The 27,957-nt window shown below is 36.6% G+C and overlaps 1 protein-coding gene across 1 annotated transcript in view; it reads right to left on the minus strand.

Moving 5' to 3' along the window:
• The window catches only part of LOC131049496 (mRNA-decapping enzyme subunit 2), a 95,274-nt gene extending 87,415 nt beyond the window's left edge, over window positions 1–7,859 (minus strand). Inside the window, exon 1 of the mRNA XM_057983563.2 lies at window positions 7,572–7,859. Coding sequence (XP_057839546.1) covers window positions 7,572–7,651 — 80 coding nt within the window. The 5' untranslated portion in view covers window positions 7,652–7,859. The remainder of the gene's footprint in view (window positions 1–7,571) is intronic.
• Window positions 7,860–27,957: the final 20,098 nt, after the last annotated feature.

Consider the following 27,957-nt stretch of genomic DNA (forward strand, 5'->3'; position numbering starts at 1 on the left):
AATCCCTCACAGGAGGGCTCAAGATTTTGGGAAGGTTCAAAAATTCGCTTTCACGTGTGAAGTTTCAAAAAAAAATTCCCAGACAAAAGCATGGATTGAAATTTTTGAAAAACTTATAATTCTAAAATTTTTCCTACTGGGATTTTTTTAGTGAAGCTTTTTTAGCACATTCTTTTCTGGAAATTTTTTGAGGTTTTTCCCTTTGAAAAACCCAAGTATTTTGGGCAAATTGTGGGCAATTTTTCTGCAGGTAGTTGAAGCAGCATTGAAAATTTTCGTGGTCCAAGTTTACTTGCAGGTCCGGTTCGCGTTTTTTTGTTCTCTGGACGACGGTCTAATTTCCGACACGATTTTTTTCGGGTCTAAAAAGCGACGGCTAGGGTTTTTCTTTGCCAAGGAAATTCGCGTCTTCTTTTTCAATTTTTTTACAAAATCGTGGCTGAGTTCCTACAAATCGCGTCGAGGTCTACATCTATTTCTGCCTTACATGCGATTTTCGCGTATTTCACGACACTATTTTTTTTGCATCACTTGTGTTTTTTTTGTCTCATCCAACGACTATGCGACGTATTTCGCGCTTTATCTATCTTTTGCCACGAACTGGTATTTTCAACATCTAGGGTTTGTGGTTTGCTTCTGCCCTACGAAATTTTTTTTTGGGCGCCGTGAAAGTTTTTTCTAATAATGGGTTTCTGCCACAACCTAGGGTTTCGGCTACAATTTTTTATTCTACTTTAAAAAAAAAAAATCAAAGGTTATTATAATATTATTTTCTGCCAATTATTATTCTTCTAATTATTTTCATAAAAATTTAAGGTTTCAAGTTTGCAGAAAATTTGAATTTTCTGGGTTTGTCAGAAAATCTTCTAGGTTTTCCAAAATTTGTGCCTTAAGTTCCTTGCCTCTTTTTTGCTGATTATTTTTCTACCATCTAGGGTTTGCAAGAAAGTTTCCAAGTTTTTTCAGCTGCGCATTGGATTTGTGCCTCGAATTTCGTTCCAAGGTTTCATATCCTTTGTGCAGTTGTTTCTGTTCTGATTTTTTAATCAAATTCTTCTTCCTCATTTTTTGTGCCTTCACCAAGTTGAATTGATTCAACCTTCATTTTGATGGCATCTTTGACCAATATCATGTTGGAACACAATTAGAAGTTTAACGGCCACAACTACAACACCTAGAAAGAGCGCATGATGATGATATTTGAGTATCGTTGCCTCGATCTCATTGATTTGGGCAAGGCCTCTCATCCTACAGGTCTTTGGGTTTTCACGATTTTTTCCTCAAAAATTGTTCGTAGGGTTTTGTTGATGTGTTTTTCATGCACATGCAAACACAAAATAAAATACCAAGGTATCTTATCCTCTCTTGAACAAAGTTTCCCCGAATGTTGAAGATTTCGCATAAGGATCAATCGATGCAATTCCAAGGTTCTAATATGTAGGTTCTCTACGTGTGGATAAGCTCTTGTGGTATGATGTGATTTTGCTGGAATCACAAGGGGACTTACGTTTGACTACCTGAGCGTTTAATCTGTTGGAACTCAAGTCCTATTTACTAGCTGGAAGATAAAGAAATGGCAAAAGATACAGGGTTTGGAGAATCTAATCTAAGGCCTAGAATGCAAGAAGATGAATGAACAACTAGGTGGAGTCCTACTAGGTTAGGTCTCACCATCAAACTGAACAATTCCACACTAGCTCAGTGCGACCTTCTAAGGGATGCTTCAAATATGTTCAAATCATCACTATCAAACACTAATCACCATTCAAGTTAATGCATGACCAATAGACACGTAACGACTCGAGATTAATCTCATTCAATGCTAGTTGACCACGCGGGGCGCCCTTACAATCAGCAAGAGGCTAGTGGTTTGGACTAGGCGGATTCCACGCGAGTGTATTCAATAACTTCTTTCATTCAATCTAATTATTTACCATCTAAAATGAAGATTCAACAAGAGACCATGCATATTGCAAAGAAACAACACCCTTCACCATAACTTCAATGAAAAATGGAGTTCATTTACAATCAAGGCAACAATTTCTTGCCTTCTCTTCCTAATTTACTCTATTGCTATTCTATTTTACTAACTATTCACTAACTCTTATTAGCTAACTCTTAACTATTAACTCCCTATTAACCTTTACAGATGAAGAGCTAGAGCTTTATATAGAGAGCTCTTTACAATTCAATGGCTCAGATTGATTTACAATTCAATGGCTCAGATTGATTTACAATCAATGGCTAGGATTACAAGATGGAAACCCTAATTAGGGTTTGTTACAACAAACTCTCTTAGCCAATGAGAAAATTACATTTCATAAGAATGGACCAATAGATGTCAGGGGTAGGTGCCTTTGGTGAGTCAGGTACATTCAATCTGGACATGCTGATGTGGACCTATCTAACTAGAGGAACGGTGACTGGGATGCCACCTTGTCTGGTACTTGCTCGTATCTCTTTTGATACTCAATTTGTTGATGTTGAGAAACTAACTTTGATTAACTCTTTTGAAACTATCTGCTTCTTCAACGTACCCTTGCATTGACCTTGGTTGATCCTCCTTCATCCTTGATGCGCTCAATGAATGATGTGCCTCCTTGACTCCCATGTGCTTGACTCCTCCTCTGGTAGCTCATATCGCTTTGAAGTTTTATAAGATCTTTCTTCTGATATCTTGTGGTTTCTCCATGTGTTAGAATGAAGTCCTTTAGGATAGCTTGGTCTATTATTTGCAACCCTCTGATCACTTGGAGTCCTTAACACTTTGAGTCTTCTTGTATGTGCTTGAAGTGTCTTTGATGAATGATGGAACTGGAAAAGGTCGCCCCTTCCTGACCTGATCTCCCTTGAACTTGATTTTGTTGATCTGTAAAATAAACAAAAGATGATTAAGTATACATAATATATTTATTCTAATATAGCATTCTCATCTTAAATCATCAACAAGAAGGTATTAGAATGAAAATCGCTTAGGATCCTCTCCAGGGACAGGCCCTATAGGGAATTTCGCTATGGGCCCTTTGGAAGGGTCAGGAGCGAAATTGGACAAAGTTGCTCAATTAGACCTCATTCTCAACCTTACCTTACCAAGATCAAATCATTCGCCTCCAAGATTGTTTAGGAATGGGTTTTGCTCAAGTACCTAGTCAAACATTAGACCTACTAGGAATTTCGCTCTAGACCCTTTGGAAGGGTCAGGAGCGAAATTTGCATTTTAGCTCAATTTTCATCATTTCTTTGCCTCAAATCTCCTTTCAAGGCAAGAATACATCAATCTTATGCCATACAGACAAACTCTTGGTTCCCAACAAGGAGCAAAAAAGGGTTTTAAGAAATTTCGCTCTAAACCTTGACCAAGGACAGGACCTATAAGGAATTTCGCTCAAGGATAGGACCTATAAGGAATTTCGCTCTAGACCCTTTGGAAGGGTCAAGAGCGAAATTGGTGATTTAGCTTCAATTCTATCACTTCATTGCCTTAAATCACCTTTCAAGGGCAACTACATATCAATTCTTTCCAAACCATGCCTTAGAAATCAAGATCTTGGTCTCAACAAGGAGCAAAAGAAGGTTTTTAGGAAATTTCACTCTGAACCCTTTGGAAGGGTCAAGAGCGAAATTTGCATCTTAGGACAAATTCTTCACATTTTGTGACCACAACTCACTCAAATAAATGCCTAAGGATGACTCTAAGTTCAATCAACCTCCATCAACGTTAGGCTTGACACAAAATTGGGAGCAAAAGGACTTTTTAGGAATTTCGCTCTGGACCCTTTGGAAGGGTCAGGAGGGAAATTTACATTTTAGGCCAAATTCTTCCACCTTTTTACCCCTCAATTGCTTCTAAGGCATGATGAAATCCTAACTAAGGCTTCAAGGCACAAAATTTAGTTCAAAAATGAAGCAAAGACAGGATTCTATGAAAATTCGCTCTGGACCCTTTGGAAGGGTCAAGAGCGAAATTCTCCCTTAGGCTCATTTCACACTTCTTTTCCTCTCAACTCACCTCAAACTTGACTTATCAAATCTCTTCTTTCCATAATCAAGTCAATTCGCCATCTATTTAGCTCAAAACAAGGTCCTTTTAGTGCATTAGACAAAATAGAGAGTCTAGTTAAGGATTTCGCTCTGGACCCTTTGGAAGGGTCAGAAGCGAAAATTGCATTTGTAGGCTTAATTCTCATTCAACTTGCCTAGGACTTGTCCATTCCCCTTTATCTTATCATACTCAAGCCAACTTGCTCTCAAAGTGGTGTCTACTCAAATGCTTATGTTGAGGAAATAAGTCTTTAGAAGGATTTCGCTCTGGCCCCTTTGGAAGGGTCAGGAGCTTAAAAGGAATTTCGCTCTCGACCCTTTGAAAGGGTCAGGAGTGAAATTTGCATTTTGCTTGATTTTCCTTCACAAAACTCCGTTTCTCATCCTTTAATCATCAAAAACAAGTCTTTTGCCTTCAAAAAATGCTTGGGAATGAGTTAGTTCATAGGTTTGAGCAAGATATAATGATTTAAGGAGAAATTCGCTCTAGACCCTTTGGAAGCGTCGGGAGCGAATTTACTCTTTTTGGCTCAATTTTTACCCCTTTTCACTTAGCTTTGCTTTAGACTTGATCTTTGATCCTTCTTTCTGCCATGCATGACCACCATTCAATGTCCCTAATGAAGAAATAAGTCTTTTGGAGAGTTTTGCTTTGGACCCTTTGGAAGGGAAGGGTCAAGAGCTTGGAAAAATTTTGCTTTGGACCCTTTGGAAGGGAAGGGTCAAGAGCTTGGAAAAATTTTGCTTTGGACCCTTTGGAAGGGTCAGGAGTGAAATTTTGCTTTTTGCACAAATTCTTCACTTCACTTTGTTTCACACATCAATACTCTCTCAACCACGCCATAGGGATAAGGTTTATGAGGCAAAATAGGACCAAGAAGGGAGATATAAGGAAATTTGCTCTGGACCCTTTGAAAGGGTCAGGAGCGAAATTGAAATTCGCTCTGGACCCTCTGGAAGAGTCAGGAGCGAAATTTGCCATGTTAGTCTCTCCGTCATGATTCATATATGAAATATAACATTTAAGTATAAGAAAGAACTTTAAGTTATATTCCATATATATTGTCAAGATGTTTGAGAGTGGTTTCAAACCTCCAGGAGTTATAATGCAAAATCTAGTTTTTGGAGGATTCTTCAATTTTCCAGACTTTGTCAAATTTCAAGATCAAGATGACATTCCAAACTTAGCCAAATTTCAGGACATTTAAGGATCAGGATGGCATTCCAGACTTCTTAAGGCGAATTTGCTTTGTCCTTGATGTAAGGGATGGGACCTAGGAGGACATTATGCATTCAACCAAGGTTTGATTTAGCAACTTGAAGTGTGATCGGATAGTACACAAAAAACACCCTAGGAGTGATCTAAATAACCCCTAATCATTCAATTGACCTGACCTCTTGAGGAGATCCACCTGACTCAATCCCTTCAATGTAAAGGCTAAGACACTAAAACGACTAACAACAAAACCAAAAGGGCTAACCCCAAAAAGCAAAAAGTGGGGGTCCCCATTTGCAATGGGATAATGTGTGAAAACGTCACAACAGGTTTATAATTATTCCTTAAAATTATCATTTGTAATTCGCGATATTCGCATGGGATTTTGGTTATCTCGGTTTTATCATTTTTTCCACAAAAAAGATGATTTGTAAATCCACTTTTCAAAGTTTGATGGTTTTTTACTCAAAAAACGTGCTTTGATGCAGTCAATTTTGGGTCACACCTAGGGTTGTTGGGGCAAACATCTGCAACTGTGGCATCTTGCAATCTATTTTGGAGTTTTTGGAGCAAACAGTGCTCAATACTCTTTTGCAAAAGTTTTTGCGTCTTTTGCTAAAATTGTGTTTGTTGCTCTTTGGAGGGTTTGCCGATTTTTCCTCGAAATCATGGTTTCAAGCTCAGTAATTTGTGTGTGACAGTTCTATAATTCGTGTCTGAGGGTTACATCAGTCACCCAGAATCAGTTATTCTTGGTCATTACCACTTTGCAGATCCTGGGAGGGTCTCTACAACAGCAGAGTGTTCTTGCGTTTGTGATCAAAAGACCAGTAGTGTCTTCTATCGGGTACTTAGTTGATAGAATGACCATTAAGGGAGGGTATTAGAATAATTGATTCTTTTGGTCACTTATTACCTTTTTAGTGGTTCTATTAATGGTCATTTAGTTAGTCATTTAGCTTTTTAGTTCGTCATCTTAGTTCTTGACTTTTTTAGTTTGTTTAGTTGTTTAGGTGAAACTATTGCTTCTTTTATAAGAACGCATAGTGGGTATCACTAAATTTGACAAAAAAAAATTACAAATGAATAATTAGTTACTAAATTGAACAATGGAAAAGTAAAATTACAAAGAGACATGAAAGAAGCCTACCTTGATGCTTGAATAATGCTTTAAATCCTTTGATTCAATGCTGGATTGCTGTCAATCTTCCTCTTGCTCTTCCTCTCACCTTTCCTCAACCCTAATGCCTTCAGTTGCAATTTATTTCACCCACATAGCTTGTTGTTCCAACTTTCGACTATGTTGTTGAAACTTTAAAGTGAGTTGGACTGAGGCTTAGATGCCTATTTGTAAGTTTTTTTAGTGTTTAGAGCTCAGGTGTGGCGGCTTGCATTTCAAAAAAAATTAAATTAAATTATGGTTTGCAGCTTTTCATCATAGGAGATGCCTAGGCATCTCTAGGAAGACCCTTGGGAGTCCCCTGGACGTCACAAGGGCATCCCGGAGTCCCCCAAAAGTCCCCAAAAAATATCCCCGACACTTAGGTGACTAGTGGTGGGATGTCCCCATCCCAAAAACATGGTTTTTTCTTTTCTTTTCTTTTCTTTTTGAGGGGGAGGTCGGTGGCAGAGAGGAGGGGGGATGCATTCCTGTATAACATTGTAATTTATAAATGTAGAGGCACCATGCTAACGTAAACCCATCTCTAACAAACTGTTTGAACTTGGCTTCCAATAACCAGCTCTGTAAATCCACTCTATTTGGAAATTAAGCCCCGTCCTAATTTAGCCCTGCCGTTGTACCCTAATTTGACTGATTTCAAATAAAGCTTCTCTAAATGCTGCTGAAATTAGGTTAATTCTTCGTGGTTTTTTTAAAGGTACTGAAACTAGGTTACATTTCTGTACAGAAAACAGCTATAATTCACTCTTATCAATCAAATTTTCCGTAATTTCAATTTAATTCTGGATAATATTGACCCTACTTTAAGGAAAACATATAACACTGCTGCAAAAAACTTTGAAATAATCGCGAGTGAAACTCCTGAGAGCAAAAATTAACATAATTGAGCAGTACACTCCACAATTTTCTTGAAATTAAATTTTGCGTAACCAAGATTCGCCCTAACTTAAAAAACGGCGGAACGCGTGCAGATTCTAAATTAAAATTAATTTGAGCGCATAGCCAAAATCACCCTAACTAAAAATTTACTAGTCCATAATTCTGATCCTTCTTTCTGAAAATTTAGCAAAACCTTTGCAGAATCGGCTTCTAAAAATTTTTTTCGAAAAAGCTTTGGAAAAAAAAAATAACCTGCATAAATCATCAAGAAGCTCCCGCGGCGGAAGCGCATTTCTTGTGGGCACGCTCTGCGACCGAGATATGCCCGACATGTTTATTTTCTTCTTTCTTCACTTTGAAAATCGAAATCCCACAAAAAAATGCGGTAAGAGAAGTGACATAAACGTGTTCTGTAATAGCTGCATAGCAAATTTCAATGTTCCTTTGCCTGTATGTTTGCAGGGTATTTATAGGATATGACAAAGAAAGACGGAATGGAAATTGAAAAGAGAGAACGTGACTGCCTTTCGGAAAAGGAGAGAATCAAATCCTCTTTGTCACATTTTCCTCTCTCTTATTTTTCTAATTAATTAATTTTTTAATATATCTTTTTAATTTTTACTTATGATAGGCATGTGTGGCCGCCTTCTTTAGGATTTCAGATTTATATTATGGAGGAATCATTTTGGTTAAGTACACTTAATGGTAGAGTAAACATTATGGTGAAGCATAATTAAATAATAGGGGAGAAAATCTTGTAGTTGTGCGTCTTAATATCATGTACTTAAAAATCTTATATGTTGAAGTCGAATGATTTAAAAATTTAACATTAGCTTTTTCAACGAGTTTGTTACTTAAACCTAAAGTTTCAAGTCTATGTCATCAATATTGATATCTTGAATACATAAAATTATGAAAAATGTACAAAACATCACTTTTTCAACCCCTTCCCTATCTTATTCAATTATCACACTCCATCGTCAATTTTACTTTAACTATTCCTCCCTAAAATTATATACAAACACACACAAATTCGTATTGTCATCGTCCTTAAAAAACTACATTTACTCATAATATGAAAACATAAAACTATGAAATTAAACAACATGACATTACTAACTAAATAATTTTAAATCTCTTTTTGTGTTGTTCTTAGTTTAGGCTTTTTGTTGGTTGTTGTTTTGTGTGGACTCTGCCTTGTTTCGGTGGTTGTTTAGTTGTTGATTTTGGACTGGTTAGCAGTTGTTTCATTTTTCTTAATTTTCTATTTGATTTTGGGTTTCAAGTCCTGTAAAACCCGTTTATCTTAATCAAAAACTAAATAATTCTAAACTATTATTGTTTTCAAAATACTTTAAACCTACATATACAATATCATATTTCTAATAAAATTTACTTAGAAACTAATACTAAACTATCATATGTTTACTACTAAAATAACCTATCCCTAGAGGCAATCACTAAAAATAAACTTAAAGCGCTTGTAATCCCTAAAAGCATATCTCATTTCTAATGGACTCGTCAATCATTGCCTCCTTCATTATGGGATCCTTTTCCCCCACCGCAGGATCCATATAATTACCACAAGTTTATCCTCTGTCATTGCAAGCTCAATGGTGACATTTTCAGACTCTACGAAAAATGTGTCTAATTTTCTTCATGGAGTTCTCAAAAACAATATGTTGTTATCTCTAAAATGAAAGCATTGGTTCTATGGTTTAGTCTATGGTTATTTTAATATATAGTAGTGTTGTGATACATATTGTTAGATCCCTATTTGTTTATTCACATGGAGACATTTTGAACTATGAAATGTGTTTTACTTTATTTGGTGGTTTTAAATTTTTATACATCACAAATATAATATACCTATATGGTTTCTTTCATTCTATTCTTAAAGGAGATTAACCATGCATGTGTTTATCTTTGTGGTTGGTTTTCACTGGATTGAGTCTTTTTTAGACATTCAATAAATAGTGTTATTGAGTAATGCAACACAAGGAAATTGTATGGTTGCATTACTTTGAATATATGTAAATTGGTTGTCAACTATTTTGTAGAAGCTCATTGTTTAAAGTAGATCAAAAGTAAAACCACCATAATAGAATAATTTTAAGTGATCCCAAGGGGTACTTGAACATATCCAAAATGTAATATAAATATAGTAATGTTTGTATATATCTTGATTGAGGTTACCCATGCATCTATTTATATTTGTGATTAATTTCTACTGGACCAAGTCATGTTTAGGTCTTCGATAAGAAGTGCCAAAAATCAATAGTCTTGGGTAGGAAAACTCAATTATAATCCTAGAAGAGTGTTCATGTGTTAAAGGGATTTTTGTAACTAAATATTTATAGATTATTATGTTAGAGAAGTTGTTTGGTGGTATTGTTGTATTGTATACTTCTTCCTAGTAATGATGCCAATTTAATACTCCTGCATTATTGTGGTAATTTCAATATAATCTACATATTTAAAGGATTGTCAGCCTAGAGAAAAACAATCATTGTGATTTATAGTGATAATACAATTGTGGTTGTAGATTTTTTCCATGCAATGGAGATTTCCATTGGCATTTCCAAGTTAGGACCTTTATTGTTAGGCTAGCATGTGAGAAGAAGTTTATAAGGTAGCCATCTAAAAGGACAATGATGGACAACCTTGTGTTCAAAATAAATAGTCTTGTATTATGGATATTTATATTTGTAATTTTGACATAGGACTTTATATGTTGCACCAAACATAACTATTCGAGATATCACATTTGCAAACTTGTTGTTTGAGGAATCAACATCTCCTGGGCTATTTGTTTAACTCATAAGAAACCTTTGTTCTAATAACTAGAAGTAATTAGATAGGACCCAAATCTAATTTAAAAATTTATAAAAAATTATTATATAACTATTTATACTACTAAACTTATTCTCCTAAGCTCTATCTCACTACTAATGACTTTTCATTATATTTTTTGCAACCTCGTCAAGAAAACTCACTTTTTTGTGCTCCTTGAAACCATATTTTCAAGGGTTTTTGTTACCAAAGTTTTAAGAAAAAATAATAGGAAAGGTCAAAAAATATAATTTGTATTACTAGGTGTGGACACCTAAATTTGAAACTCTACATAATTTACACCACCTTTTGTGCCCCTAATTTGAGTGTGTCCTATCTTAGATCTCCCCCGTGTCCATTTTTTACCTTTTCACCTCAAATCTAATGTCATCTTTTTGCACAAAGAACTGAACCTGTGCCTTAGGTTGTGCACTTTGCTTCCCCGCTTGTCTACCTTGTTTTTGGTGAACCATGGTGCACAGGGTGTATTGGTCCTCCTTAACCAGGACCAAAATTAAACATGTCAGTGTAATTTTCTACCTCAATTATATTCATTCTTGGTTTTTCAATTTAATTGTTGGAGGTCGGCCTAATCTGTAAATTACCTTAGGAACCCTATATTAGAGTATTCTTCCTATTCATTTTATCATCACATCAACGCATGAACATCTCTCATCATCCACAATCTTGCATTCACATCAAGCATCTTCAAGCATTGAAGGTAGCATCTCATCCCACCATATTCTTCATCATGAAGCAACAAATGTACATCAATCTTCATGCAAGCATAGGTGTTCAATTAAGTCAAGTCAATTTATTGCATCAACACTTGTGATTGCATCCAAAGTGCACTGCACCATCATCTGTCATCAATTTTTCATTTACTTCAACATTTCAATTCAATTCAAGGGTCAATTCCAAACCTAGGGTTTTACCTAGGAAACCCCTTATCAACAATACCATTTTCCTTCTTTTTGTGAGTAGGTGACAAATTCAGGAGCCACAAATGAAGATTATAATATAGACAATTCAATGAAGATCAAATCCAGCTTTTACAAGAGCAAAAAGTGGAGGACCAAATCCCTAAATGCCACATGGTCCCACAAAGTGGATTTTTGACAAGCTTTTAGGAATAGATTTTGAGTGACATCCTGATCTCAAAAATACCTTGTTTGTCTACATCTGATAGATGGGGACCGGGATGTTAATTGCCACATTGTCTTGCACTTTCATGATGAATTTCCTAACACAGATTCCCCTTTGTTCCTTCTGCTCAAACTTAGTTTTGTGCCTACATATTGTGCCTATAACTTACTGTTCAAGTTATTTTATGTCAATTTTCCATCGTTTACCCTAGATCTCGCATTCAAATTACATCCTCAACTTAGACAAAAGAGAATATAATCCTATCAATATTCAACCCTCTTCCTAATATAATCAAGGGTGAATCTATTGGGTTCACTCTCCCTTTTAATGTTTGGTGCGGAAATAAGTGGATTCATGCCTAAACTTGTGAAACCCTATTTTCAACACCTTACATCTATAATGTTATGCATTAGCAGCAATCAACATAAAGCTTGTGTCTTGGTGAAATGTGGAGAAGAGAACCTTCTAACGTGAATGTAATGAGGACTAGAAATTGAATCTTGATGTCATTCTCACCACAAACCTTTGTTGAACCAATGAGCTTGGACATATAACTAAGGGCCACTAAAAATATCATTAAATCATTACAAACAAAAAAATAATGAATCTGGTTTGTAACTCTAATATGCTTAAAAATGAGTCTAGAATTGGAATGTGTCTCTATGTTGAGAACCACAAATTGTAGTGAACATATGATGACTAGAATATGATCATAAATTTGCAAGTAAACCAATGTGAAAGGAAATATTTTTGGTTGATGCAAGCTTCCTCTTACACCATAGATGTTCCTCCATTAAAGATGAATTATAGTAATAAGTACTAGTTGTGAGAAATCATGTGTTCCTAACAAAGTACTTAAGTTCATACTATATGTAATAAAACTAAACTTAAGAAAATAGTACTGGGAAACTCAATGTTAAGATGTATATAATTTCAATTACTTACAAATGAAAATAGTCATTGCACAACTGATTTTTAAAAAGTGGTTTAGTTTTCAAGGATTTTTAATCAATACTAGTGCATGATTTTATCCATCTAGAAAGAACAAGTTGGGTCTCTCTTAGATGCCTACCTTTTCCCCTAAATTCTAACCCTTGTTCATGTTTAAAAATTTGATTAACCCTAAAAATGTTTGTTTAAGCAAATTTATAAAAATATAAATCATAGGATGATTAGGAGCACTAGCACGTCCACTTACATCTACACATAGCTAGATCTTGTACAATCATCTAAGAGATCCACCATTATTGCATACACCAACCTTCATTGAAATATTTTCATACACCAACACTATAGGGATACACTAAATTTTTTTAAAAAATCAACTACTAGTGTCAAAACATGTAGGAAGGATTTGATTGAGGCAAGCCCCTAAATTATTTTTCCATTTTCAACAACAATAAGCATTGCAATAAAAAAAATGAGCCAATGAGAGTAGGTGGGTAAAAGTGCAAACCTACGTCACATTTTAGGCCAATTAAATAATTTTGGTTGAAATAATTTTGATCAAAAATATTTTTGTTGGATATGTTTCGATCGAATATGGCATCATCGTGGCATCCCCATGGCAGTATGTTTTCCGCTGAGGGGGTTTTGGCCAAAATCTATTCAGCTGAAAATTATCTAACCAAGAAGTATTCAACTAAAAGAATGTAAAATAAAAACAAACAAAAAAAACAGCCCCTAACATTTTGTGTGAGAGTTGCTAGAGGGTTGCAAGAGCTGCTAAGTGTATTCGACCGAAACCTAAAGTCCACCTACCACCGCCTATTCAAACCTCTAGGTTTTTTTTGCTTGCTTTCAATTTTTTGTTATTTTTTTGTTGTTTGCTTTGAACTTTAAGGTAACAAGCTCAAATTTATTCCATGAATGAAAAATTATCTTGGGAGGTCTAATAAGTTGAATTACCAAATTAGGATATTATCATTTTCACAAGTAAAATTATGGTTTGTAAACTTTATAACTGTTTTCAATCGTATGAGATTTTGACAATCCAATCCAAAAAAATTATTAGAAAAAAATGTACTTAAGGAAATGCTAATACTAAATTGAAAATAAACCTTGTTTATCAATTTACATCTCAAAATTCAAATTAGATATTTTCAACCTTTTCCTTAAGTTAGTTGTTTTGTGCCCCCCTAGAAGTGAGAGTATCCTAGTTTAGCATAAATAGATAGTCAACATTATACCATCTACTTGTACATCATCGTCCTAGAAGTAAAAGTAAGAGTATCCTAGTATAGTATAAATAGAGAATCAACATTATACCATCTACTTGCACATCATCATCCTAGGTATAGTGCATGCTTTTTTATTGCTTTTCTAGATTGCCTTTGTTATGTTATAAGATGCTCTTACACATCTTTATGACATCAGATGAACTCTTATAACTTATTACATACATTATATGTTATATATTACACATGGCAAAGAGTGCGACATCAAAATGGGATGCACTCTTTGCCACATGTAATATGCACATGTGCAACATACTAATATGCATCACATGAACTAATAAACACCATGTATTCACCACATGTCAAATTATAAATCAAATGTCAAACTATGATCCACAAAATATAATATGGAAAAGAACATGAGTTAAATTAGATTAAGTTCATTTTCCCATCATCTATAACTTAATTTCAAAAAATCATAGGAAGGGTCTCCCTTGGTTAAAGTTCACTAAATATTTTTTATTTTTTATTCCCCACGTTTCTATCAATCTCTAGAAGTTGAAAAATAAGAGAAAATATACACTTGGAAAGATTTTGTTCATTTTTCCTAGTTTTTACATAGATATATAGTTTTAGAGGGGTTTTATCATTTTCTAAATCATCTAGAACCCTATCATGACTATTAGTTCCACATAGAAATCATCTAATGTCTAATAGGTCTCTTCCTCTTTTGATTCATTTTATTTCCTTAATTCACGTGTTGTATATGTTTTTTTTTGTGTTTTTTTTCTCAACCTCAAAATCTCAAATCCTCTTTCATATCCCCAAAATTATTCTACTCTTGCCTCTTTCCCCTTTTCATCCCTATGTCTAATTGTCACCTCAAGTTGCATAGTTAATCCTTGCACATCCTGTTCTTCAATCTTTAAATACATTTCTTTTGAAAATTCTTGTATACTTTTTATTGGATTGATGGGATTTTTTTGCTCATGTATCATCTTGGCCACTACTTTTATAGAGAGATCCAATATGTCTTTGTTAGTTTTCGCGATCAGATTAACAAAATGAACAGAAAAGTAATGATGCACAGAATAAGAAACAAGACACAACACATACCCTAGGAAAACCTCCCTCTTGGAGGAAAAACCCAACAACAAATCAGATCTAGATCCTTTTATTAATTGTAGAATACAATGGCAATAAAGGTTAGATTACTTATCTGATATAACTGTCAACCTAGGGCAGAATTAGAGTTACAGTTGTAACCCAGCTAGGGCACAATGTAACAATAGAAGATAGCAAACTTATCTCTTTCTTATATAAGAATATCATCAGTATACAACTTCCAGCTCTTCGTAATTCTTCACTGAAGATTGTAGACCTAATGATGTTTTTGGACCTTCAAGAGGAACTTGCTATCCTCTTCAATGTATTCACTGTCCAAGATCGCATGTATGGCAAATGCTGATGGCAGAAGTAATTCACTGACCTTCAAAGGTGGTTCACTTGCCTTCAATGAATATTTGCTGACCTCCAGATCTTGCAGAGCTAACTTCACATTAATGATGATGAAAACTGAATGATGAATGCATACACATTAATCTCTATTTATATTTGGCGTGGAGACCAATTTAAGTCGGCTTCATCTTAAGTTTTGTGCCAAGACTTAATTACAATTATAGGGCTTATACGTTACCTTATGTCTTGCCCTATTTTGGCGTACTAATAATGATTAAGTTATATTGCAAGGGGAGCGCACCTATTTAGGACCACACGATACATGAAGTCATATAGGGTCGGCCCTATAATATGATGAATATGTTTCATGTTGCTTGGCATGTAGGAGATAAAGGGCCCAACCCTATTCGAGTTTGTGCACATAGAGATAGGGCCCAACCCTAGTTACACGCTTCCTTAATGAAGCAGGGCCCAACCCTATAAGGATTCAGACGATGCCTTAAGGCAATCCGAATCCTATTTATTTTCATAACCTAGTTACAAAATCAACACTCCCTCTTAACTAGGGAGGAAAATAAATACATAACCAAATTCACATGGACAAACCCATGGCATGAACATTTACAAGGTTTAGGATTAGGGCCCAACCCTAATAGTTCAATGAATATACAATTCATGATTTGATCACGCAATTACATTACAATGAACCTTTACATGATCTTCTCTAGCAATGCCTGTAGAGGAAGAAGCCAATGCTTCATAACTTCACACTTTCTTGGGAACCTGCATATAACACCATTATCTTTCATCATGCACATCCACAGAGGATGAAAGAGACTTTTCCATATGCACACCAACAATAATTAATACTCAAAGATATATATAACCATATAACATAAATCATGCACAACCGTAGAGGATACATAAACTTCTCCCAGAGAAGGACAATTTGTCACCTTGCACACCGCAGAGGGTGAACTCACCTTGCACTCCGCAGAGGGTGAGAGAAACCTACCACCTTGCACTCTGTAGAGGGTGGAATCACCTTGCACTCCGCAGAGGGTGAGAGAAACCTGCCACCTTGCACTCCGTAGAGGGTGGACTCACCTTGCACTCCGCAGAGGGTGAGCGAGAACTACCACCTTGCACTTCGCAGAGGGTGGATGATACACCCTGTGTATCATGGTTAGTATCATCATAAAATAAACATTTGTAATAATCAAGTAATTCATTTAGACATATCAATTTCATTACCTGAAACACAATGATTAGAACTCAGCAAAATCAAGAAAACATGAGGCTCCCTCTAAAACTCTATTTGACTGATAAATTCAAAATAAGGTTTCTGACCAAACCCAAATCTAACAAAATTAACAATTGTATCTTTAATGGAGGAGAAGGTTTGAAATCTTATGTAGTCCTTCAAATTTTAGACTGATGGCAAGAGCTGAAGTGGACCTTCTTGCTATAAGCTTGTAGACCTGAAAATTTTCACTCTAGAGTAGCTAAAAGGATTAGATTCCAACACATTATTACTGAAATAAACAATAAGATCAGAAAATCAACAAACCAATAGATCAAAGGAGGAAATCATCTTCATGATTCTGAAGATTTGATACTTCATTTATGTTTGCATCTTCTTGCTCGCCTTGGGATTGACAGTCCCTTGCAAAATGACCAAGCTTGTTGCATCAAAAGCATCGAGTGTGGGACAAATCTCTTGGTCTCTTTTTTGAGTGAAAAGTAGAAGAGTTGAAGTCTCTATTTCTCTTGAAATCATTCTTCTTCTTCCAATGGCTGCCCTCCTTCTTAGTAAATAGAACATGTTGCTCATTATAAGGGTTCTTAATTTTTCCCTTTGCAGCCAGCCGGGATTCTTCTTGAATGCAATCTCCCATTAACTGATCAAATTTAGGGAGTTCAACTCTAGCACTGATTCCTTGAACAAATGGTTCCCAAGAGGGAGGAAGGCCATTTAAGGCTGTCATAGATAAGTCGTTCCCTTCAACATTCTTCCCAAGGGTGGCAAGCTGATCTCTTAGCTCAGAGATTCTCATGAAGTAATCAACAATTGGTTCTTTTGCCTCTAATTTGATGCAAGAAAGCTGATTCCTCAGGGCAAGTATGAAGCTGGTATTGTTGACTTCATACATCTTCTCCAATGTGGTGAACATTTCCCTAGCTATTTTCTTCATGGAGATAAATGAAACCAATCGATTTTTGACTGGTCTATTATAATCCTTTGAGCTTGGAAGTCCTTCTTCTTCCACTCTACTTTCTCAGTTTCGCCCTCAGGTTCCTTAGCATTCTTGCCAACATATTTAGCCAGATCATTCAATGGCATCATTACCCTGACCTTCCATGAAGCATAGTTTATAGGACCTTCTAGTCTATCTTCAGCCCTGATGTACGAAGACATGATGACTAAACCTTCGAACAATAGGTTAGACAGACAAGTACAAATCTGACCACAACCTTTACAACTTCTAAGAACCTAGAGCTCTGATACCATGTTAGTTTTCGTGATCAGATTAACAAAATGAACAGAAAAGTAATGATGCATAGAACAAGAAACAAGACACAACACACCCTAGGAAAACCTCCCTCTTGGAGGAAAAACCCAGCAACAAATTAGATCTAGATCCTTTTATTAATTGTAGAATACAATGGCAATAAAGGTCAGATTACTTATTTGATATAACTGTCAACCTAGGGCAGAATTAGAGTTACAGTCGTAACCTAGCTAGGGCACAATGTAATAGCAGAAGATAGCAGACTTATCTCTTTCTTATATAAGAATATCATCAGTATACAACTTCCAGCTCTTCGTAGTTCTTCATTGAAGATTGCAGACCTAATGATGTTTGTGGACCTTCAAGAGGAACTTGCTATCCTCTTCAATGTATTCATTGTCCAAGATCGCATGTATGGCAAATGCTGATGGCAGAAGTAATTTGCTGACCTTTAGAGGTGGTTCGCTTGCCTTCAATGAATATTTGCTGACCTCCAGATCTTGCAGAGCTAACTTCACATTAATGATGATGAAAACTGAATGATGAATGCATACACATTAATCTCTATTTATATTTGGCGCGGAGACCAATTTAAGTCGACTTCATCTTAAGTTTTGTGCCAAGACTTAATTACAATTATAGGGCTTATATGTTACATTATGTCTTGCCCTATTTTGGCGTACTAATAATGATTAAGTTATATTGCAAGGGGAGCGCACCTATTTAGGACCACACGTTACATGAAGTGATATAGGGTCGGCCCTATAATATGATGAACATGTTTCATGTTGCTTGGCGTGTAGGAGATAAAGGGCCCAACCCTATTCGAGTTTGTGCACTTAGAGATAGGGCCCAACCCTAGTTACACGCTTCCTTAATGAAGCAGGGCCCAACCCTATAAGGATTTGGATGATGCCTTGAGGCAATCTGAATCCTATTTATTTTCCTAACCTAGTTACAAAATCAACAGTCTTAATATTTATCCAATTTCTAATCTTCATTCTTCAAGAAAGTTTAAGTAAAGTTATTTACATCAATTATATTATCCAATCCTAATCTCCAATCCGATAATGAATCTAGCATATCTTATTCTAACCTTCTTTCAAGCTTCAATATTTTTCTTTCATCTATTTAATTACCTCTATCACTCATTAGATTTTCCAATGACACCATTAATGACGAATCCTAATACATTCAAACCATCAATGCAATGTTTCCCTTGCAATTAGATTATCTTTTGTGCAATGAAAAGTTTGCATGGTATATATTCCTACACCAAATTCAACTCATGACCTTCTCATGCATCATATCCCCATTATGACAAGGTTTACAAATTATGAGTATGTAATTTTCCAGATCATATAGTTTAGATTACTAGATCTAATATAGTTTTCAAAATATTTTGTATTATGTTTCAAATGCTTGTTTATTTATGATAATTTTGTTAATTAGTTTTGATACATGTATAGCTAAATTTTAAATAACATTTTTTTTTTTTTTCAACATAAAGGGGTAAAAATATTATTAAACCAAGGAGACATTACAAAGCAAGGCCATTAAATGGCCCTATCAAGATCAACCAAGTGATCCAATTGATGAGACAAATCCGGGGGCAGATGGCCCCGATCCACCAAATTCCAATCATGCATATGATCGGAAGCCCATTTAGCCAAGCAATCAGCCACACCATTCCATTCACGGGGAATATGGTTGAAAGTAACATGCTCCAGAGATGCACAGAGAGTGAGAATTTGTTCAACAATCAAGGCCAGCTGCCAGCTCACATTATCCATATACTGCCTTTTCAGTAAGTTCACCACAACCTGGGAGTCAGACTCACATATGATCCTTCGCCAACCCAACTGACTGGCCCGCTCCATAGCCACTAAAATAGCCTGAGCCTCCATAAGATTATTTGTATGAAGACCCTTATACTCAGAGAAAATAAACTAAACATCCCCTGAGCTATCACGACCCACACCTCCAATGCCAGCATGACCAGGATTACCACGAGAAGAGCCATCCGAGTTGATTTTTAGGACTCCCAAGGGAGGAGGGGACCATCTTCCCTCCCTATTCACCTTTGGGGTAGGATGCCTACACCTGTTACGCATGAGTTGTCATTGTGGAGGAGGAAGATGAAGACGATTACAACAATCAACATCCCGAGGGTCCACCCGCATAGTCATATCACACTTAGCCCCAATAGTTTCCCCTAAGGAGTGTAAAATTTTCCTCCAAAGGTGAGGAGCCATCAGCTGCAAATCTTGAAAGATCCGCCTATTCCTCTCCAACCAAAGATTCCAGATAATAAAGGAAGGCCCAATGGCCCAAGCAGCCTAGAGAAAGGAAGTAGAAACAGGGGCCCTTCCCCATCGTTCCCAAAATTCCACCAAAGAGGAAACATGCCAGCAGGTTGTATTCCACACTCCCCACCAGAAGTGCCAAATCTCCCTAGCATAGGAGCACTGGAAGAAGATATGGGATACACTCTCTTCACAACCTTGACACAAAACACACATAGAAGGGCCTTGAAAACCACGCTTACATAAATTATCCCAAGTGAGACACCGATTTTGGGCCACTAACCACATAAAGAAGTTGCACTTGGGCCATGACAACTTGTGCCAAACATGCTTCCACCAAGGGACCTCAATGTCCCCAAACAACTGCCTACCAATCCGTTTATAACCAGCAGCCACAGAGTACTTTCCAGACAAGTCTGAACCATCCCAAGCCAAAACATCAGTTCCTCTCAAAGAATTACAAGCACGGGAAGCCAAAAGTTGGGAAAGCTCACGCCTATCCCCCTCAGACCCTCCTGGAGGCCACTCAGAAGGGTGCTTCCAACGAAACCGAAGAACCAAACCATCATGTTGTGCCACCTTATAATGCTCCACAGTATCCCAGCCAGCTGCGCTAAAAACCTCAGACAGAGGCTGGAGATGAGGAAAAGAAGAAAGGATAGGAGGGTGACCATCCCAGGAATCTGACCAAAAAAGAGCCTGTGAACCCGAATGACAGATCCAAAAAAGAGCATCCTTAATCAACTGCGCCCCCACTTTCAAAGTATGCCAGATCATAGAACCACCCCCCTCCAGAGGATAGCGAGGGACCTCAAAAGAAGCAACACCCCGAAGATATTTAAGTTTGAGAATACGAGCCCATAACTGGTGCTGATGGGTGCACCATCGCCAGTAAAGCTTAGCAGCAAGAGCTTTTCCATTCAAAATAGCAGAGCGTAAACCAAGACCCCCTTCCTGCTTAGGTCTACACACCGATTCCCACTTAACAAGGCTCCATTTTGAAGACAATAAATTACCGCTCCAAAGAAATTGACGAGAAAGAGCATCAAATTCCTTAAGGAAATACATAGGAGCCGCTTGAACAAAGCACCTGTAGATGGGAAGGGCCTGGATGACAGACTTAAGAAGAGTCAATCTAGCTGCAGAAGACAACCAATGATGGGTCCAATGAGACACCTTTCTCCTAAGCTTATCAAGCAACTGCTGCCAAGAAGATCTGGGCAGACGGCCAACAGAAAGAGGAATACCCAAATAAACAAAGGGAAGAGTTCCAATTTGAAACCGTAGAATGGCAGCAATCCTATGCTGGATAGCTTGTGGAGTATTAAAGAAGAAAATAGAAGACTTTTGCTCATTGACTCTCTGGCCCGAAGCCGCAAGGTAGATGTCCAAAGTTTTCCTGAAGGAATCAGCCTCCCTAATACGAGCCAGACCCATAAGAGAAGTATCATCCACGAATTGGAGATGAGAAAGTGTAGGCAAGCCCATCCCCCACTGCCAACCATGAATCAAACCATGTGAAACCTGAGATTTAAGAAGACGGCCAAGCCCTTCAGCCAGAATAATAAACAAATAAGGAGAGAGCGGATCCCCCTGACGAAGACCCCTAGTAGCCCCAAAAAGCTCAGAAGGCTCCCCATTCATAATAACCGAAAAGGAGGAAGAAGTCACACAACTCAACACCCAACTCACCCAATCAGAGGAAAAACCAAAGGCCAACAGAATCTTCTGAAGAAAACTCCATTTAACTCTGTCATAGGCTTTGGCCATATCCAACTTGATAAACATAGACCTCTCCTGAGAAGTAGCCATTGAATGAATGGCTTCAGACGCAACCACCACCCCATCCAGAATTTGCCGCCCAGCCACAAAGCCGCCTTGCTCCTCAGAAATAATCATTGGCAAACAAGATTTGAGTCTCTCAGCCATCAACTTCGTAATAATCTTATACACCACATTACAGAGTGCAATAGGTCTAAAGAGATCAAGTTTGTCAGCACCTTCCTTCTTAGGAATGAGAACCAGAAAAGTAGCATTCAAGGCGCGAAGCATCTGCTTACTATGAAGAGACTCACAAACCACCTCTAACAAATCCTGCTTCACAATATCCCAAAACTCCTGGAAAAACTCAACTGGGAACCCGTCAGGGCCAGGGGCTTTCCCTTTGTTCATCCCAAACACCACCTCCTCCACTTCAGACAGAGTCACCGGGCGAATAAGAGAAGCATTCACCTCATTAGAAATTAAAGAAGGAATACAAGCAAGGACTCTATTTTCATCAGCCTCAGCAGGTACAGAATCCTCAGTGAAAAGATTAGAGTAGTACTGACGAGCCTCTCTAGACAGAGCATGTTGAGCAGAGATTGAAATACCCTCAGAGTTAACAAGAGAAGAGATAAAGCACTTATTTCGACGAGCTTGCACAGAATAATGGAAAAAAGCCGTATTCCGATCACCCTCCTGAAGCCAATCAATCCTAGCCTTTTGTTTCCAGAAAATCTCTTCACGGAGCTCCCACTCTTCCACCAATTTCAGAGCCTGGGATTCAGCATGCCCAAGAGCCTCCGAGAAGCCCAAATCCTGAATCTAACGGGTAATCACATCAAGGCGGTCCAGCGCTTCTCTTTTCCTAGCCCGAAAATTACCAAAACTCAACCTATTCCATCGCTTAAGATGAAACTTAACATATTGCAACTTCTTAACCAGAGAATACATAGATGTACCATAGGCAGGGGCGCCATCCCGCCACCATTGAGCCACAAGATCACCTAAAGACGGATCACGCAACCACATGAGCTGGAATTTGAAAGGGGGGTTCTTAGGATTTTGAAAAGCTGAAGTCGAAAACTTAATTGGCCAATGATCAGAACCACGCCAGTCAAGAATCTCAGAGCAAATGACCAAGCTACCTCTAACCCAAGAGCAAGAGACAAGGAAACGATCAAGCCGCTGGGCAATTGCTTCAGGCCCACTCCGTCTATTATTCCAAGTGAAAACTCCATTAGAGGGTTTTACATCCATCAAAGCTAGAGAGTCCACATTAGTCCGAAACATATCTGAAGCAGGGCCAAGCCTAGGCAGCCCTCCCCTTTTCTCCTCCAAGCTCAACACAGCATTGAAGTCACCAGCTAAAATCCAAGGTAGAAAGGGAGCACAGGACCTAACATACCTGATATGAGCCCAAAGCTGGGATTTACCACGAATATCAATTGGAGCATAGACATTACTAACCAAAATAGTCTCACCAGATTCCAAAATTGAGGCCACCATAGAAATAGCAGACTGGCTGGAAATCCACCAATGAGGGACAACCTTACGAGGATCCCAAAAAAGAGCCAGACCCCCAGAGGTTCCCCTAGATCCAATACACTGACACTGGCCAGAAAACCAAATACGAGGAGCATGTTGAAACATGAGATCCACCAGAAGCTTAGTTTCCTGGATACAAAAGATATCAGGAGAATGAACAGCAATCAAATCTTGAATAGCCTTTCGACGGGGGGTGCTATTCAACCCCCTTGCATTCCATGAGAGAATAATCATGAGGAAGGTTGAGAGAAGTGGGCCTCAAGGGTCTTAATAGCCCCAGATTCCACCAAAAGATCCCCAGCAGATTTAAGCTTGTCTGCATCCTTCTTACGACCAACTTTCGAAGAAAATTCAAAATGTCCCTTCTTGAGAGGGCGTTGCAGCACCCCCAAGGAAGGAGACGATCCTCGCCCTTTGCCTGAAGAAAACACTGCCTTAGCCAAATCTGCTAAAACAATATCATCCTGCACATCTACAGAGGCCCCAAGAGGCTCCGAACTCCCTTGCACCAATGCCGAAGACGAATTCTGCACAACAATCGCTTTCTCCAGCCCTGTATCCATCCCAGCATCCATACCAGAGACCCCAGCAGAAAGCTCAACAGGAATCCCTTCCTCCACAGCCTGATTATCCAGGACCTCAAACCGATTGAAACCCTGATCATTTTGACTGTCCTTAAAGGCCCGCTTGTACCCCCTCCCTTTATTTCTCTGCTTAACAGGGATAAAGCCATCCTTATCAGGCCCACCCTCAACCCCAGATTCCTTCCCTTTGTCCCCTTTCTCCACCGAGGGCCCAGAAGAAGGAGAAGAAGACACCCCAGCAGCTTTGGGTGCCCGAGGACACTGGCGCTGAAGGTGTCCATACTCATGACAGAAGCGGCAACGAAAAGGGAGGGACTCATAATCAAGCGGTTGAATCCACGAAGCCGAGCCAATAAAAATTTCCAAAGAGTCTGGCAAAGGATTATTTAAATCAATTTCAACGCAGATGCGAGCATAAGAAAATACCTTTTTCTCCAAAGTATTTTGAGCAATGGCAACCGGTTTCCCCAACAGAGCAGCAATCCGAAGCAGAATATCCTCTCTCCAAAACTCCAACGGCAGCCATGGAAGACGCACCCAAACAGGAACCCGAGTAGGAATATCTTCTATCGCATTAAAACCACTATGCCAGGGCTTAATGAACAAGCCAACATGATTGTAAAAATATTAAATAACATTTTAAGTTTAAATTAAATTTTTTAAATTTTTTTTAACTACATGCAAATATTTTTCGCATGGCTAATTGGAGTTCAAATCCTCAATCTGAGGCTAGTGTTCATTGTGATGGTGATCAAACGTCTCATCAATCTAGTCAATTTGACCTGTTGATGACATAGATTTTAGGGCTTGACTTTATGGTGAAACCATTGATACATTACAACGTGCAATATAACAATTTGACCAACACCACATAACACCACTCTCCTAACAAATAGAGATAGGACACTCAATATTTGGGATGAGCTACTACATATGATTAACATTGTTCGATCATATAATCCCTATGATGATATTAGCACTAATGCTTTTTATATTTCTCTTTCTCATAGTGTTGTTGGTGGCACAAGATGGAAAACCATCTCTAAGGAGGTTTCTATTGCTAATGTTCATAGCATGTTCCTATTAAAGTTGTGAAATACAACCTCATAGAACCTAGTGAACACATGTATGGAAATAACCTATCATAACAATGGAAGATTCACAAAACACAAAGGTTGCTTTGAAAACCTAGAGAAAATGAATGCAATAATAATAATCATATTGGTAAGGATTACAAAGGGATCAAACCTTATGAAAGAAGATCAAAACCTAAAAACATAAACCCTAAAAGCAATTAATAATTAATAATGAATTAATTATTAATATTCCTAAGTTTAGCTTCCTAAATTTAGCTTAAGTGAAATAGAGAAAAGGTGACTTAATTATTAAATCAATATAATTTAATTAATTATGTAAATTAATACCTTTTACTCTAACAATTCCCCCATTATCAAGGGAAAGATAGAGTTAGAGGTTATCTCATCACCAAGTGCAATGATGTACTTATGGCACCATTCATATATCCTAGACGATTGGCAGCTCATCATAGATGACCCCAAAAGGATGATTTGCTACTTTGTTTTTGCAAACAATTATATGCAGAGTTTCATTTACAGTATGATGTAGATTATACAAAATTTTCATCATACACTAGATAGGGGAGAGGCAAGTTTTGTGAAAATTTTAGACATTCGAATTTGTCAGTGCCCATTAATAAACAGGCATTAGTTGGTCCAAAATTTTGGTTCTTCCAAAACATTTGGAACTATCACATGCATTACATAGTGCAACCAATGATACTAGACGAGACATTTTTTCTAACATTACTGACTATTGTGACTCAAATTGATTAAATGTCATTTGATTATGTTGGGAGATATTTGTTATGTTCTTAGGTTAACATTCCTTCTACCAACTATAATCCTTACATCTATGTTGACATACCATCTCTTGTTGATGTTGCACATTTGTCTGAGGTTGATGCTTTGTGTCGCATGAGTGCATGCCTCTCAAGTGATCTATTAGATGCCTATCAGTTTATTTCTTCTGAGTATGGGATCCCTCTCCACGATGTAACAACACATGTGAACAATGTCATGGTAGGCTGACTTCTAGTAGCCATGGTGGCAAAGCTTCTGAGGGTGCAGTGAGACGAGAGGATATTTTAGTACATCCTACACCCCCTTCTTAGCATACATCAGTTAAGCCTACACCTTCTCCTCAACATACATATGTTGGTCCTACACCTGAGCCCCCTTAGCATATGACACAATTGCATGTTCTTGTAGCTCCCCCCCAACACATGCAACATGATTCTACACCTCATATTGGAGTTTGAGGCTTTTATACCAGTATGCTTATGGATACAAGTATTGATAATGTGTTCTTTGATGCTTCTAAGGTGAGTAGAATTGAGAGAGCCACAAAGGTTGCAAATAGGGTACATAAATTTTTATGATAATTTTTAATTGATTTTAAACTAGCTAGATCACATGTTAAAGTTTGAAGACCAGATTTTAATTTCAATATTGTTCACATAGTTTGAGTTTTTAATTATATTCAAGGTGTTATGTTAGCAACATTTGGAATATATATATATACATATATACATATATATATATACATATATACATATATATATATATACATATATATATATATATGTATATATATATATATGTATATATATATATATGTATATATGTATATATATATATATATATGTATATGTATATATATATATATATATGTATATATATATATGTATATATATATATATATATACATATATATATATATGTATATATATATATATATGTATATATATATATGTATATATATATATATATATACATATATATATATACATATATATATATATACATATATATATATATGTATATATATATATATATATGTATATATATATATATGTATATGTATATATATATATATATATATATATATATATCTGGGTAAAAGCACAAAACTATGTCACGTTTCAGGCCAACTTATCAACACAAGTGAATTTAAGTAATTCTAACTAAAAAATTATTTTAGTCAAACATATGGTCCATATAGATTCATTATAGCTAAGTTGTATATGGACCACAAATTTTTCAATTGGAAATGTCTACTAAATGTATATTTTATACCACTTTGGTTCTAATTACCAAAACAAAATTAAAAAAACTCAATATTTCAACAACTCCTACTGTTATAAATAATATTTTTTTGAAATGTGAAAATACCCTTTTATAGATCTATAAGTGAATTATAAGTGAATTTTCCAAAATATATATCTTTTAATATTTTAATTATTTTTATATTTTATATTTTATTTTTATGGAAAAGTAGGTCATCAGTTTTAAAATTAAAGGTTGACTCTCTTGTCAAGGAAAAGTATTTACTTTTTTTGAAAAAATATGATGCAATAAAGAAAAGAATATATGTCAAGATGATACAATTCTTTTCTAATTTAGATAAATAATTAAGAAAAAAAGTGGTAGCAATTGGAAAGAGTTATATTTCAGCACACACAACATGTCCCTTCAATTCAATTCAAGTAAAGAAATAATTTAGTTATAATTTTGTGTCTTTTGAGTAATTAGGCACACTTCAATTCAATTTCACCATTTTATCAACAACTAAATTATAGTGTTTACTTTATAAAAAACTATATTCAAATAATTTTAAAATTTTTTGTTTAAATTACAAACATAAAATAGACAAAAGAATATAAATTTTATTATTTTAAATCATTTCAAAATTTAAAACATATATTTCACTTTCTATTGAGTTAATTTAAAAAGTTGAATCAACATTGACCATTTCCTTTAAAAAAGTGTGACACCAAACTTGACATTTTGACACTTGAGACTTGACACCAAACGCATCAAGCATGAATCTATGACCATAAAATAGATAAAATCAGTCAAGTACAACCCTATGGACGGTCAAATAACAATATGTGTTAGATCTCCTGACCATTAAATACCACATCCAACTGGATAGATAGAAGCCCGACAACACTAGCTCCACCCTCAACACACACTTCTCGGGCATGTCAAGCTTCGAATTCTTGGGATATCACTTGCTAGTGATTTTTCTCTCTTGAATTGGGGGGTAAATGAGGTTTTTTTTTCTTTAGTATGTGCATATCACAACACCTGAGTCAACACATAGAAGGATTGGGGCCACTATAACAATAGTTCATAGTAATTTTCTGACGGGTCCAGTCCAACAACAAATTCTTGAAGCAAGCCACTTAAGACTTTAATTGAGCTTATTGGTGCAGAGAAGGCCTCCACATA

Source organism: Cryptomeria japonica, chromosome 11, assembly GCF_030272615.1.
Source record: "Cryptomeria japonica chromosome 11, Sugi_1.0, whole genome shotgun sequence".
NCBI lineage: Eukaryota > Viridiplantae > Streptophyta > Pinopsida > Cupressales > Cupressaceae > Cryptomeria > Cryptomeria japonica.